This window comes from Peromyscus leucopus, chromosome 3, assembly GCF_004664715.2.
Source record: "Peromyscus leucopus breed LL Stock chromosome 3, UCI_PerLeu_2.1, whole genome shotgun sequence".
NCBI lineage: Eukaryota > Metazoa > Chordata > Mammalia > Rodentia > Cricetidae > Peromyscus > Peromyscus leucopus.
The window spans coordinates 149229978-149247613 of NC_051065.1; the positions used below are offsets into that span (position 1 = coordinate 149229978).

Here is a 17636-nt window from a genome sequence, read left to right on the forward strand (position 1 = left end):
TTCCTCTAGAGAACCCTAATACACCTGGGAAATACTGAACATGTCTAAATTGTTTCATCTGTAAAAGTTGGGTGTTGATTCTCACCCTCCTCACTTCCCAGGTTGCTATTGGGTCCCCTGGATTCCTCTCACCACCCACACCTATTCTTAATCCAAAATGGCCCTAGTGACTTCAGAGCCCTTCTGCTCCATCACTTCTTTCTCTAACCTTTTTCACCTGAAAATTAGTCTTACCGTAACATAACTAAGCATGTCTTTCCTTTTTTAACCCCGTCAGTAGTTCACCAGCCATCTAATTAAATCCAAACCTCTCAGCCTAGCTTGAGACCTTCCACTTCACTCTCGGTCTCCACGTCACACCCCTCACTTCACATCCGTCAGCACTTACGTCCCCAGCATGGGAACCTTGAATATGGTCTTTTTCAGCCACAGGACTGCTATGCTTTCCCTACAAACACAGTTATCCTTCCCGCTAAGCCCCTCCCACTCAAAGGCCTACACCACCCCCACCCCACCACCACCACCTCACACCACCCCACAACAGAAGGATTTCCTTTTCAGCTGCTGGAGCACAAGCTCTCAGCATGTATGTACTTCAATTGTGCTTCATTAAACCACAAACTTCCCAGCAGGTGGCGCTGTTTTGGGGAGCGGGTGAAACTTCCGGCGGGGCCCAGATGGAAGAAGTGGATGGAAGTGTGGCTTTGAAGGTGATGAGTGGTCCTCAATCTCTTTCTTTCCTCTTCCCACACTCCCTCTCTTTCTTGCTCTCAAGTTCTCTCTCCTTCCTCTCGGCTATGGGGTGAGGACCCTACCCGACTACATTTACACTGCCAGGATGTGCACAGGGGCTAAGCCAACCACCATGTACCCTCTGAAACTGCCAATCCTTTAGATTGTTCTTGAATCAAGAAAGAGCTATCAATCTGTCAATCCTGTCCATGTCATGACTATGCAAAAGTCATATGGCAACCTCACAGAGACTGGATGATCACAAAATATTTCCAAGCAAGTGTGTAATAAACTAAAGTCAGGGCTGAGGGGGCTGGAGGGACGGCTCAGCAGCCAGGCACACTGGCTACTCTTGCACAGCAGCTGGATTTGAGCCCCAACACCAACATGGTGGCCCGTGACCAACTCTAATTCCAGTTCCAGAGGACCTGATGCCCTCTTGTGGCTTCCACAGGTACTTCATGAATGTGATACCCAGATACACAATGCAAACAAAACACTCATACACATAAAAGAGAAATAAATCAGAAAAAAAAAAAAAATCAGGCCGAGGGTCAGTGAGATTGCTCAGAGGATAAAATGGCTTCTCACGCAAGTCTTACCAATCTCTGGATGCCACGGTGGCATGAGAGAACTGATTTCCATATGCATGCCATGGCACGCACAGACAGACATGCAGACACACTAATAATAATAATAATAACAGTAATAACAATGTTTTTAAAGTTAGAACACACTAGCTATTACAACACTAAAATACCTCCTTCCACTGTCCCTCGTCACTCCAATTCCTCTTATTCCTACTGATTCCACCCCAATAATGCCTGGATTCCCCCAGTTTCCCAACTGTGGTCATGTCTTGTACTAAAGGCCACATCAGGATCATAATCTAGCCAAACCCACTGGTGAAATTATCCATTCCCACTGATCTAGACCTGTGTGGGATCTAAGTATTTTAACAACTATATTCATGCATTTTATGTTGCTGGAACAAAATACTTGAGGCTGAATAGTGTATAATAATATTTATTTGACTCGGCATTTTAATGACTGGATGATCCAACCAGCATGGCACTGGCATCATGTTGTGGACCCCCTGGTTGTATCACAGCATGACAGAGAAACAGAAAAAGAACTAACGGTGCACAGAAGAGAGAGATCCCATGAACCGATTACCTCCCACTGGGCCCTGTCTCTTAAAGATTCTACCATCTAAACATTGCCCAATCAAGGACCATGCCTGCTGCATGTAAGCTTTTAGGAGATGAGCCACATCCAAAACACAGAAGTATTAATTCTTTCTTATAAATAATGTTTAACTGTGTTTTTTTTAATTATAATTCTCATCGAAGTTGCAGAAACATGAATATAGGAAAGGAAAATAAAAGTCCATCCCTCCTAAAGGTGTGAGTACATCCATCAGGATCCAGTCTTCATGTAAACCAGGAGATAAGCAGTTTCCCGCCTAGAAAGCAAAGAACACATGTCAGCACAGAAAAATGAAGCATCCACAGTGAAACCATGCCATGACAAGCATTAGTAAACTTCCTGGCTCTTGGGTCAAGGACTCATCTAACCCATGATCTACCTAGCCATTCCCTCAGAGCAGTAAAATTGTGACCCCAGTGACTAGCTATTAGTTGGCATCTAAATCATATGGTGAAAAATTGTGGGACCACAAAATAAGTCTAACTCTGTTTTTGCAAACAGATTAAACCACGGAGCCAATTTTAATCAGTTGTCCACGTATTGTTCACAGCCTCTTCAATGCTACAAGGGCAGAGCCACGTAGCTGCAACAGGAGTTGTGTTCCACAGAGCTGAGAACTCCCCCCCCCCTCTCTACAGACAGCCAGTTCCTGCCCTAAATCAGAAGGGCATCAGCAACAATCAGAAACAAAGATCTGGCATCTAATGGAGATGCTTAGAAGAAACAAGAGACAGCCGGCAAGCGGGCTGAAGAAGGATTTCAACCGCAGTTGCATTGACTTCTTTATTTCTCAAGTGGTCCAGCCTGCCTCTGAGCTGAAAGCCATCTCGGATCACCTTTTGTGTAGGCCATTGTCCCCAGGCCAGAAAAAAAGGCCGGGAAAGCTTTACAAAGGCTCTTTGATCTATCTTCATCCGGCTTTATTTTTCTCTCCAGTGTCCCCTCTGTAATGATTGGTTTTAAGAGGTACTTGTTGATTCTTACTAAATGCAAGCTACTGCTAGACATAAAAAGATGAAAGGAGTGATCTTCTCCCCTCAAAGAGTACATGTGACATGGGAAAGAGGGTTATATAAGCAAGCAGTCAAGAGGTGGTCTTTGTCATAGGGAGGCATGCTCAAGATACGATGGTAGCATGAGAGAAGCCCCTCCCCCACCCCACAAGATCTGCCTGGGTCAATCTGTAAACGTTTTGCACCGTGGGGAAAGGCCATGAGTAATGAAACATGAGGGAGACTTTGCGATTAGGTAGAAAATGGCAGACACAGCATTTGGACTCCATTACGAATCCGTAGGCCTTACTGGAATCTTAGTATCCAGAAAAGTATGGCAGAGTGGGATGGGTAGTCACAGATGAAGCTGACTAGTTCGTCTCAGGGGAGCCATGAGAATGTAAGTAACAGCTGAAGCCATAAGAGGTTCACACAGCCAAGAATTCAGAGCAAGTTCATCAGGTTTCAACAAGCTGGGCCTTTTCTTACCAGCGATATCTGTGATTTCCATAGGTACACTGGACATCCTCCCAGGTCACCTGGAAGTGTATAAGAAAAAAGTCAACACTCAGCTCAGGATTTGGTGTTCCTAGAATGCATGGCACTGTGATCTGCCCTCCTGGACAAGGGCATTCCTCTCTTTATACTTGGTTATGCCTGACCAAGAGTTACAACTCTGGCTTTAGAGGAGTTTCCCAGAGTTCAAAGCGTTTCCCAGAGCACTGAGCTGAGGGAGCCTGTACAGTTATAAACTGGGAGCAGTTTTCTAGGGGCGGGGGAGGACTTGGCACCTCATGAAAAGCACCTCCATTCATAAGACAGGACCAGTCTTCATGGTGAGGACCTAGATATCCCCAGGCTCTGGATTTAGTAGAGGTAGCTAATCCAGGGCGAGCAGCAATCTGGATGATGTTTCTCACCCAACAAACGTGTGAGTCGTTGAAGCAGAACCATTTTCCGTCCACAGGATTCCGGATGTAGGCACAGTAATGACCGAAGTCAGCCAGCCCCACGTGGGCGATCACGGCAAAGAGCTCATAGTGGACTTCCGACTGGAGGGAGACAAATGCAGACACGGTTCAACCACCAGCCCTCCATTCCGCCGTCATGGACTCTGTTTCTCTGGAACCGTAAGCCCAAAATAAACTCTTTCTTCTATGTTTCCCTGGTCATGGTGTTTTTGTCACAGAAATAGAGAAGGAACCAATTCAATGGACGTCAGGAAAGCAGTGTTGCTATCGCAGGTCAAGTAGAAATTGACCAAAAGCATCCACTGGCACTGACACTAAATAATGCCATTCCCTCAAAACCTTAGGAAGTTAAAATAAGAGAGAATTCTCTGTGGGAAAGGAAGAGGGGTGAGACAGATTGCGGCTGCCTGTGAACCGGGTCACCACATTAGTCGGAACGCTTTCTTCAAGTTCCACGTGTGCACTCTGCTCAACAGGCACGGAGCCTGGAGCCAGGTCCCAGAGCTCTGCAGCCAGGGTCCCTCACTGCTGCATAGTCTGAGCCACCACGGCTCACCTCCAGGCACCAAGAAGAGAACGAGCCCAGAGCCCACCCCTCCCCACAAGTCACTAGTACCTCACACACTTGGAGTGCAACTGTTGGAGGCACCAGACAGCCAAGCAAAAGCACCACAGTGAAGCAGAGGAGGGTCCTCCATGTTAATGGGATTAAAGGAGAGAGAAGTCAGGAGGCCCTGCAGGTTGCCAAGAGCAACGGTGACGGAATATGTCATCCCCAAAAGATGGCAACAATTGCTCCCCTTCCCACTGTGTCCTATTACAATGTACATGGTGGATAGCCCCAACCATGGGATGTCTAATAAGAATACTATTCCTTCGGGGGCTGGAGAGATGGCTCAGAGGTTAAGAGCACTGACTGTCCTTCCAGAGGTCCTGAGTTCAATTCCCAGCACCCACATGGTGGCTCACAACCATCTGTAATGAGATCTGGTGCCCTCTTCTGGCCTGCAGGCATACATGCAGACAGAACACTGTATACATAATAAAAAAATAAATCTTGAAAAAAAAAAGAATACTATTCTTTCTTGTGAGGAGACAGAAGGTGGGGTTCCAGCCTATTACCTGACATGTAAAGATAACTGGAAAAAAATACAATAACAAAAAAGGATAAAATCATTAATTGGTAATAAATAAATGTATAACAACAATTGTTTAAAGAGAATATACAAAAAAATGACTAGCTGATAATCTGTTCTGGAAGATGGCATCTGGGCCTGGAAAGATGGCTCAGAGCGCTTGCTGCTCTTGCAGAGAACCACATCAGACGGCCAAAGCCATTATAACTCCAGTTCTAGGGGAGCTGACACCCTGCTTGTCTCCATGAGCCCCTGCACAGATGTGGTGCACATATATACACTCAGGCACACACACACACACACACACACACACACACACACACACGGATGACTTTGTAGAATTGGTTCTTCTTTCCATCCACTTCTGTGGCGTTCCAGGGATTAAGACTCACCAGGTTTGTGTGGCAAGTGCCTTAACCTGCTGAGCCATTTTGCCAGCCCAAATTTAATTAATTTTTAATCAACCAAAAAGTCATGCTGTGTGTAGTAGCACACACCTTTATTCCCAGCACTCTGGAGACAGAGGCAGGTAGATCTCTCTGAGTTCAAGGCCATCATGGTCTATGTAGCAAGTTCCAAGACAGTCAGGTCTACATAACGAGAAACTCTGCCACAAAACAACCAAAACCAAAATCAAAAACCAAACCAAAGCAAAAAGACTTATACACAATGGTATGCAATGTGACACATTGATATGTGTGCATATACTGTGGAACAGTTAGGTAATATATCTATCACCTTGCAAGCATATCTTTGTAGTGAAAGTGTTTAAAACTATTTTAAGCACTTTTCCAGTGTTTAATACATGTTGTAGTCTGTTTCTATGATTAACTTTTTTAGGTGGAAAGTTGTCTGGATAGATGGTTTGTTATATATTTCCCCACCCTTTTGTATTTATCTGAAATTTTCTATCATGAAATCTTCTTCACACAGGAAGAAATGTAAGTGCACTGCACAGCTGGACGGAGTGAGAAAACGAGGAGAGCAAAAGTGAGTTACTGTGAAACATGGACACCGAACAGGTAAAGATGGGCCTTCTGTTCTAATATGGTTCCGGAGCGTGAATTAGCAAACAGACCAATGTAACAGAACAAACATTCCAACAATGGAGCCGTATGTGTGAGATCTAAAACCTGCAAATGTAGCATTTCCTGCTTCAAACTTACAAGGAAAAGACAATCTTTTTTTTTTTCTCAGAATCTCGCAAGAAGTTATTAACTTGGGACAAATGAATTAAATTTTCCTCTGATTAAATTTGGTCCAACAACTGGCTACTTTGATATTATCGTCAAAGCAGGCTCTGGCTTTTCAATACGAAAGTTTAGTTGGCTCTAAGAACCTGAAACGTTGTGTTTACACATGTGCCTGCGAGTATTCACATGTCATTTCAAATAGGAAGTGCCGAATTACAGGTCCCTTTTCTCAGTGCTCCGAGGCATTTCCATAAAACCCAATGTTTAGAAAAAGGAAGCTTTCTGAATCTATAAAAGTAAAGGCAAAGGCTGCCTGAGACATCAGGGTGATGACTCACCCCGGCTTCTCAGAACTACCAAGGCTTGAGCATTAAAGTATTGCCTAAGAAAGACAGTCTGTCCTGGACTGGCAAGATGGCTCAGCAGGTCAAGACTGCCTCGGGACCCAGGTGGAAAGAACCAACTCCCACAAGTTGTCCTCTGACCACACCCATGCCTTACATAGACACAAATAAATAAATGCAATTTTTTATTTAAAAAAAAGAAGACAGACAGAATGAAGTCCTGAATATGTATGTGCTTTTGTGAGTTATACCAAACTGCAATTGGTTCTGTACTGTTGTATATGCCAAGTATGGCCGACAGGGGGCCTGGATGAGAGCCCAACCCAGGAAGTATTCAGCCCACATGATGCTGGTCCATGTCCGCTCACAGTCTGCTGTCATGGACTTGGTACTTATAGCTGGAGCACTTAGGAGTGAGTGGTGCCCAGTAGCTAATGGGGATGAATGGCTACCTCAGAAGGACACAGAATCTGCTGGACGGCTACCTCAGAAGAACAAAGAGTCTGCTGGACGGCTACCTCAGAAGGACACAGAGTCTGCTGGTTGGCTACCTCAGAAGGACACAGAGTCTGCTGGTTGGCTACCTCAGAAGGACACAGAGTCTGCTGAGATGAATGAAGGACGGAAGGCAAACCTCACCTGTTCCTTGGTATCACCAAGTTCTTTCTCAGTTGCCAGAACCTGACTGAAATCCAAGTGCTGAGGGAAATACACTGAGTGGCAGACCTTTTCTGTCCGTGAGTTCCTGATGGAGAATCTCATGAGGTGGATGGTCAAGGTTTGGGGCAGATGAGTCAGTTTCAAAACCTGAAAAAGCAAAATCAGCATGACACTGAAGTCTTCGGGCACTTGAGATGGGCAGGCTGGGAGCGGTGTTAAGACCGGCAATGTGCTCTTTCCCACAAGGGGCTTGCAGGGCACTTTCAAGACTCACACGACTGAGTGTCACACACCACACACCTCCATAGATGGCCTCTGCTCAGGCACAGGAACTGTGGAGTCTACTCTAGAACTCTAGCCAAACCCTACCCTCTGCTCTTGAATTGGCTCCTCTTATCCCTAAAAGGCTCTTCCTGTCCCTCTCAGTGATATGATCTGAGAGGCCAAGTCTGAAGTTATGCAAATGAGAAGCCCTAGGATCCCAGAGACCGGCTGGACCCAGATTCTTTATGTCAGCCTTTATGAGATGCCCTTAAGGGGTCTGCAAAGACCTATCAGGAAACCCCACGGGCAACCCCAGACCAGTGAAGAGTTTGGATTTAAAGAGTACCTGTTTTCTAGGCGTCTTCTTCCCGCAGTTCTCACAGAAGCACTTGTCCGAGCTTGCTAACTCTTTGGGCTGGAAGAAACAGCACAGGGCATCCTCCTACCCCACCCAAGAGAACCAGCATGTAAGCACGGGGCAGCATCCAAGTTCCTCGTCAACAGCCCCCTCCCCTGGTAGTGGAAGCCCAACCTTTGCTACCCTTTAATCCCCACCCCCCCTAAGTGGGCACGTGTGACACATGGGGCAGGATTTCAGAAAGTGCCCACAGGCAGGAGGAACAGAACTGGAGGGGACTTGCCAGGGGAAGGGCGTGAGAAATGCCGATGGAGGAGGGAAAGACATATTCTCCCTCCCCCGAGTCAAGGAGAGACTGGCCCAGAGTGTACAAGTGAAACACGAGTCACTTTTTAAAACGCATATTACATTTTTGTTTCTGTTTTGTTTTGACTTATTATGGTAGCGGGGGCATGCACATGCCAAGGCACATATGTGGAGTAGAGGAACAGGTTTTCTAGTTCTCTTCTTCCTCTGTGTAGGACCCAGGAATCAAACTCAGGTCAGAGCGCTCGGCAACAAGCCCCTTTACATGCTAAGCCATCCTGTCGGCCTACAAATCACTTTTTTAAAAAATCCAGGGGTAGCGGCAGAAGCAGGGGAAACTGGCCGCCTCGGGGTACACAGTCACCCACAAGAAGTCTCTCACCAGTGTTTTCAGGGGCTTTGAGTCCATATCAAAAAGAGGAAGAGAGAGCGTGAGCAGCCTGCTGCTTCTGCTGCTCTCCCAGGCACAGCCCAAGCAAATCAGGGACTCCTCCGTCCAGATTGTGAACAGAGCCTGCAGCCGCTCTGCCTGCAAGGAGAAACAGCAAAGGAGGAAAGATGACCTAGAAGTCACGTTAGGTTGAGACGAGTGATTTTTTTTTTTTAGACAGAAGCTCTAGAAATGGCTGACACAAAATTTTGCTTCCCTGCACATAAAGGTAACCACACCAGAGATCTACGCCAAGCAGGGACTCATTCCTAACTAATAGAGCACACAATAGTGAAGCAGGTGCCACAAGCAACATCTCAGATCTCTGCCTTCTCCAGATCCCAGCTCTCACCAAGTCCATGTCAGTGATCTGCTCCTTAGTCAGGTTCCAGAGTGTCAGGTAGAGATAAGCAGCGTCATGCTGGACAAACACTGGGCAGAGAGAAGCACAATTAGTAAGGAGACATCTATGTCCTTGTTGAGCCACGGAGACCCCAGCCACATGAACACATGAACACTCAACTCCTTTATCCCTTCCTAGCCTTCTATCCCTTCTGAAAAGACTAAATGAAAAGCAAGCTTTGTGTTGGTTTTCTTTTATTTTTTTTTAAGAGTTTCTCTCAGAATTAAGGTCATAGTCCCATCACTTTCTCTCACTATCCACCTCTACAGGCCTCTATCAGCTGACTGGCAGATTCCCAACTTTTTTTTTTCTTTCTGCTAAGCGGTTACTATGACTCCTCCGCCCCCTTGTGGTCATTTTTATTCACTTCCCTAAAAGCAGAGCCCAATCCCACAGAGTTTCTCCAAAGGTGCCAGAATAAGAGAGGAAAGAGAAAAGACCAACTCCATGTCAGACGATCCTGGCCAAGACGAGCAGGAACCTTGCAGGGAACTGTCTCCCTGTTATATAAGTAGGTCTGAAATTGTGAACAGACATAACTGACTTTAGCGGTGTTGGTCCAAAGAAACGGGAAGTCAGAAAAGGCGAGGAGAAACGCGCTGCAGACTATTTCACAGAAGGGCAGATCTGCGCCAAAATGCAAAGACATTTCAGGCCACAGCACTTTCTGTGAACATGCTGTATCCTCCACCACAGCATCATTGTCCTTCCCTAACATTACATATCACAACACAGACTTGACATTCTATATTTTGTCGTCTTTGATTTTTGGCCTGTCCTGCTTCTAAACGGTGAGTTTCCTGGAGGCAAAATCACTACCATTCCTGTTGCCTTGTGAACAACAAATCTACAATGGTGAATGTGAACATTATATGTTAATTGAATATATTAATTAATCCATATGATGAGCCCTGACTCAAAAATAATCTACCAGATGGGTAAAATTGATTTACCCAGGGAACTGGGAGGAGAAAGGTGTCCATCACGGAGCTAACACAGATGTAAACATTGGATTAAGGTGTTGTGATGGTCAGTTTTGTTTTGTTTAGATCTGTTTATTTGATTTTATCTGTACAGATGTTTTGCCCACATGTATGTGTGTGTGTACCATGTGTATGCCTAGTGCCCTTGAAGGTCAGAAGAGGGTATCCAATGCCCTGGAACTGGAGTTACAAATAGTTGTGAACCACCACACAGGTGATGGGTGCTGTGGGATGGTCTGTATGTCAAATTACTCTGATTGGTCAATAAATAAAACACTAATTGGCTAGTGGCTAGGTAGGAAGTATAGGCGGGACTAACAGAGAGGAGAAAAGAAAGAACAGGAAGGCAGAAGGAGTCACTGCCAGCTGCCACCATGACAAGCAGCATGTGAAGATGCCAGTAAGCCATGAGCCATGTGGCAAGGTATAGATTTATGGAAATGGATTAATTTAAGCTATAAGAACAGTTAGCAAGAAGCCTGCCATGGCCATACAATCTGTAAGCAATATAAGTCTCTGTGTGTTTACTTGGTTGGGTCTGAGCAGCTGTGGGACTGGCGGGTGACAGAGATTTGTCCTGACTATGGGCAAGGCAGGAAAACTCTAGCTACAGATGGGAACTGAACCCGGGTCCTCCGCAAGAGCAACACGTGCTCTTAACTGCTGAGCTGTCTCTCCAGCTGCTGTGATGGTCAGTTTTAACTGTCAACTTGACACAATCAAAAAGCACTTGGGAAGAGACTCTCGATTAGGGAGCCCTTAGGTTAAATTGGCCTGTGGACATATCTGCAGGGGTTGTCCTGGCTGTATTAATTGATATGGGAAGACACAACTCATGGTGGGCTGCACTGTTCCCTGGGCTGGGCTCTGGACCGTATATGAGGAGAGAGGGTAAGTTAAGTATTAGAAGCGTGTGTGCACTCATTCTCTGTGAGCTTGACTGTGGGTGTGATATGCCCAACTGTTGTGAGTTTCTGCCTGCCATTCCCACTTCCCTGCTATGACAGACTGTACCCTGGATGTGTGAGCTAAAATAGAGACTTGCTCCCCTAAGCTACTTTTCTTCAGGGTATTTTCTCACAACAGCGGAAATGAAAGTAGGCCAGTTGCCGTCCGTAGTCATTGTTTTAAACCTCCTCTGGCCAAAGCCAAGAGTCCCTCCCAGTCATCCACAAAATGCAAGGGCATTTGTCTGTCCCACTGTCTACTTCATACTTGGGATGCGGTGCACACACCAGAGAGAATGCATGTCCCTGAGAAACCATATCCTAATGGAGGGCAGGTCCCAAATGTTTGTAATTCAAACAGGAATAGAAGGTCCCTCTGGGTACACAAAGCACTATGGAAAACTGAAGAAAGGTGAGAATATAAATGAGATGGAGGAGGAAAGATAGCTTCTAGAAGTCTATTCATTCATAAGAGCAATTGAAGGGCTGGAGAGATGGCTCAGAGGTTAAGCACATTGACTGCTGCTCTTCCAGAGGTCCTGAGTTCAATTCCCAGCACCACATGGTGGCTCACAACTGTCTATAATGAGATCTGGTGCCCTCTTCTGGTGTGTAGGCATACATGCAGGAAAACCACTGTACACATAATAAATATTATTTTAAGAGACTCACAAAATAAAAATAGAGAGCTGGCGAGATGTCTCAGAGAGAAGCACTTTCTGAGCAAGCTTGAGAACCTGTGCTTGACCACTGGAGCCCGCTTGTGTAAGGAAAGCATTCCCAAAAGCCGTCCTCTGCCCTCCATGCGTGTACCACATCAAACACACTATGACACTCGTGTGCCTACACTTGTATATGTAAAATGATAAACAGATAAATAAATAATTCTTAAAATAAAAATAAAGATCATGTATGTCAAACACATTTAATATCACACTGTGTGAAGGAAATCAGAGGTTTTTCCCCCTAAGATTTGAAACAAATTAAGAATACCCTTTTTTTAAGGTAGAGACAAGTGACCCATCAGACACTCAAATACCAACAGAGACATTGGCTGCTCTTCCAAAGGTCCTGGGTTTAATTCCCAGCATCACATGGCATGTAACATAAGTCTGTAACTCTAATCCTAGGGGATCCAACAGCCTCTTCTGGCTCCTAGGGTATCAGACCCATGAAGAATACATAGACATACATGCAGGCAAAATACCCATAATCATAAAAAAATCTTTTTAGTAAGTCAAAATCTGGATTTTTTTAAAGAATTATGCAAAACTACACACCCCAGTGTCTCCACAGGAACACAATAACAATAACTTTCTAGCAATAGACCCCAAAGGACAGAAAACTAATCAATTGTGTGACAAAGAATTTAGACAAATGATTACAAGGAAACTTAATGAGATACAAGAGAATAAAAACACCAACTAGGGGGCTAGAGAGATGGCTCAGAGGTTAAGAGCACCGACTACTCTTCCAGAGGTCCTGAGTTCAATTCCTAGCAACCACATGGTGGCTCACAACCATCTGTAATGAGATCTGGCGCCCTCTTCTGTATACATAATAAATAAATAAATAAATCTTAAAAAAAAAAAAAAAAAACACCAACTAAGTTAAAACAGGAAAATCATTATATGAGTGAGAAATTCAGCATACATAGAGATAATAAAGAGAAATCAAGGCACCAATGAATTCAATTAAGTTTTAAAAAAATAGCCTCAACAGTGTTGATTAGGCAGAAGAAAATTTCTAAGCATGAAGATGGGTCTTTTGAAATAACCAAATCAGAAATGCAAACATTCACAGTGTAGGTGCTGTAAGAGGTGATGGGAAAGGAGAGGCATAGAAAACCTACTGAATTAATATAGACAAATATAGACAACCAAGTCCAGGAAGATTAAAAGCCTGCTAATGATTTAGCTAGAAAAGACCCTCTTTAAGGCAAGATGAGATACACAAAGTCCTGAAGCAACAACAGCAAAAAGCACCAACCAAGTCTATTATACCCAGCAAAGCTATCCTTCAGAAATGAAGAAAAAGAAAGGTTTTCCAACAAAAATCTGAGTAATTCTACACCATGTTGGCCCCATGAGAATCTATATAGTACAAGAGAAAGGTGACAATTATCATCACACAAAAAAAAACATGATGAGCAAGACATTGTGCCTTCTGTACAGAGAAGAAAAGGAGAAAAATTCCTATTCACAAGGATGAACAAGAAATAAGGAAAGACACTAAGTGTGATGGCACATGCTTATAAGCCTAGCAAGCAAGAAGCTGGAGGACCAGGAGTTCAAGGTCAACTTAGCTACATAGTGAGTTTGAAGTGAACTAAAAAAAAAAAAAAAAAAAAAAGGAAGAGGAGGGGACAAGGACTAGGATAAGGAAGAGGAGAGGGAAGGAAGGAGGGAGGAAAGGGGAAAAAAGAATAAGAATTGTCCAAAACAAACACAGAAACTTTACATCATTATAAGAGCATGCCTCGTTTATCAGTGGTAATATTTCATGTAAACCGGCTAAATTCCCCCAAATCTAACAAACAAAACTCAACGATGTGATGCCAGTAAAGACACACAGAATGAAAGTGAAAGGCTGAAGAGGATATGACAGGAAAAGAGAAACCAAAGGCAGCCAACAGCAGCTGTGCTTGTACCAGCAAAGCAGACTAAAATTCAAACACTGCAAAAGGAGATGGAGATGGTCAGTACGTAAGGAGAATGCCAGGGACTCAACAAGAAGATGTAACAACTACAGACGTATACACTCCCAAAACTGAAGCACCCAATCTCATAAGACAAACCTTCTCAGGTCTAAACACAGAGATCGATTTCGAAGCTACTTGAGTGCTTCACCACCCCCACTTTCAACAATGGACAAATCATCTGGACCAAAAAAAAAAATAATAAAAATGAAAATAAAACCAACAGTGCTGGTGAGACAGATGTTCATCACCAAAAAGCTCTGGACGCTCAGACCTGGCAACCTGAGTGTGACACCTAGAACCCACCGTGGAAGGAAGGAATCAGGTCCCAGAAGTTCTCCTCTGACCTCCATACACATACTGTGGTATGAAGACACCCTCACCCATACACACACAGCTTATATAAACATAAAATAACAAACAGAATTTTAAATCTTTTTAAAACCAGCAGACAATGTGTTAAACAATATTATACACCAAATGGATTCAACAGACATTTACAGAACATTCCAAACGAAAACTGAGGAATAAGCTCTGGCATTCAACTGTTTGTAGTTTGGTAAATTTACTATATATTTTATAAAGGATTAGAAGAGATGAATCCAAAGTCGAACCTACTGAGTTAAGACCTCAGAAGAAAAGACAATGCAGCATCCTCTGTGGCTGTGATGAAACGTGGAGGAAAGGCTTTCTCTGGCTTACACTTCCAGGTCACAGTCCATCACTGGAGCTGAGGCAGGAACTCAAACAAGAACGTGCAAGAGAAGCCCTGGAGGACTGCTGCTTGCTGGCTTGCTCTCTGGCTCACGCTCAACTGACTTTCTTTTGCAGCCTGGGACCACCTGCCCAGTGAACGGTGTGGGCCGCAGTGACCTGAGCCCTCCTACATCCATTACCAACCAAGACAACCACCCACAGACACACCTACACACCAGTCCAACCTGGGTAATCCCTCAATCGAGACCCCTGGTCATGTGACTGTGCTGACAGTTCAAAGCTAACCAGGACAAAGGGCAACAGGAAGGGTGACAGGGTGTTTTGGCAAAGGTACACTTGGCTATAGGCAACACAAAGAAAGGAGTGTGGAAAGAGAAAGATATGCTAATTACCCTGGTACGATCATTACAATTGCATAAATGTATCAAATCAACACACTACACCCTGAAAACAGGCAGACGTCATGCTAGCTTTTTTTTAAAGCCGCTTCAAAGCAGTACACTGGTAATAGTCACAAAAAATTCATACACGAAACTTTTTCTTTCAAAAGTAAAGAGATGTGTATTTCAGATCAACATTCATACCTCTAACAAAAGAGGTCTAGAGTCTGTTCTTTCACTGCCCATCAGCTCTCCCCCTCCTCGCTCTTTCCCGCAGACCCTTCCCCACCCGACACTGTATCGGGGGCAGGAGCTGAGAGGCTCTTACACGGCACGTTGTACTTCTGGAGGCAGTGAGCCAGCTCCATGGGCAGCACGGCTTTCTGTCGGCTGGCCTGCATCTTCTCCAGCAGCAGAAGCAGCTGGAAGGGGACACTTCTCTTCTGCTCTTCTGGCTCCCGGGGCACTGTTATCCTGTCAAGAACAGCCAGGCAGCTCATACTCACCGTTCTCCAGGCCAGGAGCCTGCTGAAATCACTTCAAGAATTGCAAAGACTCTCCATGTCCATGCCATTCTCTGGATTAAGTTAGAATTGTGGAAATGGGTAGATTTATGCATGTACGCAAGTGATTGAGGGACTAGGGTGTACAGAATACTTTATTAAGAAAGAGATCAACACAGTCCCACCCCAACCATACTCAACCATCACATTAAAAAAGGCCAGCTGTGCTGGGCAGTGGTGGCGCACGCCTTTAATCCCAGCACTTGGGAGGCAGAGGCAGGAGGATCTCTGTGAGTTCCAGGAAAGGCACAGAGCTACACAGAGAAACCCTGTCTCGAGGAAAATAAATAGATAGATAGATAGATAGATAGATAGATAGATAGATAGATAGATAGATAGATAGATAGATAAATGACAGCTGCATCACACTCTGGGCCCACACTAGAGTGTGCAAGTAAATATCCAGCTTGAGATACTTCATACTGCAAAGGCAAATACTGAGTTAGGTCCTGGGAAGAAAGGGCAATGTGGCAGGTGACAGTGTTTTGCCAGTGGTTCATTTAGCTATAGGCAATTCTCACTGGCTTTGTGGATGAGCAAAAGCAAAAAGCATGGGGCCACACAGAATCACTGATGAACTGTCTGCATCTGTTCACGGACTTTCTCTGATGTTGGTCTGGTCCCAACTCCAGACCAGTGACTGTCACCCTTGGTTGTACTTCAAAAGTATCTGAGGAGTCTTTTTTAAAAGCACTAATGGGGGCTGGAGAGATGGCGCAGAGGTTAAGAGCACTGGCTGCTCTTCCACAGGACCTGGGTTCAATTCCCAGCATCTACATGGTGGCTCGCAACTATTTGTAACTCCAGTTCCATGGGATCCAACTCTTCCTTTAGGCTCCATGGAGATGCATGCGGTGCACAGAGATACATGCAGGCAAAATACCCACATACATTGAACAATAAAATAATAATAATAATAATAATAATAATAATAACAATAATAATAATATTTCTTTAAAAAGCACTAATGACCCACACCACCTGAAACCAAATGAAGGTGGGGACAAGTACGTGTGTATTCTTAAACTTTGTAAATGACGGTAACGTGCAGGAGAAAATATGCAAGAAATGATCTTTTCCCAGGCATCTCTGGAAAGACTTATAAGAGTCAAAGTCACTGTGAATAAAACACTCACGACATGCACACTCTCGGCCAGAACCACAGTCGTACCTCTTCAGTATCTTTCTGAAGTCCACATTCATCATGAACACCTGAAGCAAGGAGTTGAGACAACACGACTGGCCGATGTTGTGTAAACCAACCAGGCCTAGAAGACGAAGAGAAGAAAAGGAACACTGAAGGCAGGATAGAACACTGAACAAAACTCCAACGTTTTTCCTGGGCCTACTAAGGACACGGAAATCTGAGAAACACCCTCATGGGCGCAGAGAGGTCACCAGGGAACCTGCAAACAGTCTGGGAAGGAGCTATCCAGCGTGAGGCTTTGAAAATTGAATGGCAGATCAAGCCTTAATAAGGCACTAGAGAAGAGCGACATCGTACAGGGACAATGAGCAGCACCCACCAGCCCTAAGCCTACCTCACGAGACGGAGCGCCAGACAGCGTTCAAGAAGGAGGGAAAATAGCATTTCTAGACACACCAGCAATCAACCTCCCTTCCCACCCTAACCACGGGCACAGCTGACCCCGGAAGGTGAGAGGCTGAAGAACAAGAGAGTATCCCAAATCTCAGAGTCCTTGGACAAAGAGCTTCTGCGACAGGCCAAGGCAAGTGAAAACTCCAGGGCCACGGGTTTCCTGGCACATCAACAGGGCACCTTCTTAACTAACTCGGGGTGTGCCACTTCCAGACCAGAGTGGGAACTGCTACCCAGTGCTGAGAAGGAGTGGAGGCCTTACTGACCATGAGGGCGGTCCCAGGTGCTGCGGGGTTCTCTGGACAGCTCTCTCTTCCTCTTCATGCTCTTCTCTTCCTCCAGTTCTGAGGAGCACTGAGGCTCAGCCACGACTGCCTGGCAGCTTTTCGTCAGGAACCCAAACCCCCTGCCCATTAGTGATGACACCCAAACCCCCAGGTTGGGACTGTCCAAATGAGGCTCAGGATTCCACGACTTCACTTCCAGGAAGAGTCCCCACACGCAAGCCAGGCACAAAGGATCCTCTGTGGGGACACAAAGCAACAGAACACAGTGATGGGGGACGCATCCATGCCACCAGCTCTGACTGCTAGAGGAAGACCGGCTTAGCTCTAGAACAGGAATGAATGACAAGCTGGACCCCCTCCAGCCCTTCTCCCACCTTTCCATGCGTGCTTCCTCAGCATGGACTGTCCTAACGCTGGCCTCTTCTTCCTCCTGGGTTCTCGTCTCAGTAAATGGTCTGGACCA

The 17636-nt window shown here is 45.2% G+C and overlaps 1 protein-coding gene across 1 annotated transcript; it reads right to left on the reverse strand.

Moving 5' to 3' along the window:
- Positions 1 to 1742: 1742 nt before the first annotated feature.
- Usp18 (ubiquitin specific peptidase 18) lies at positions 1743 to 17410 on the reverse strand. Its single transcript, XM_028880416.2, has 10 exons — positions 17153 to 17410; positions 16458 to 16554; positions 15052 to 15197; positions 8948 to 9027; positions 8548 to 8694; positions 7848 to 7943; positions 7217 to 7384; positions 3854 to 3985; positions 3423 to 3472; positions 1743 to 2197 (listed from the first exon to the last, which is right to left on the reverse strand). The coding sequence occupies exons 1-10, from the start codon at positions 17298 to 17300 to the stop codon at positions 2152 to 2154; spliced, it is 1110 nt and encodes a 369-aa protein (XP_028736249.1). The 5' UTR covers positions 17301 to 17410; the 3' UTR covers positions 1743 to 2151.
- Positions 17411 to 17636: the final 226 nt, after the last annotated feature.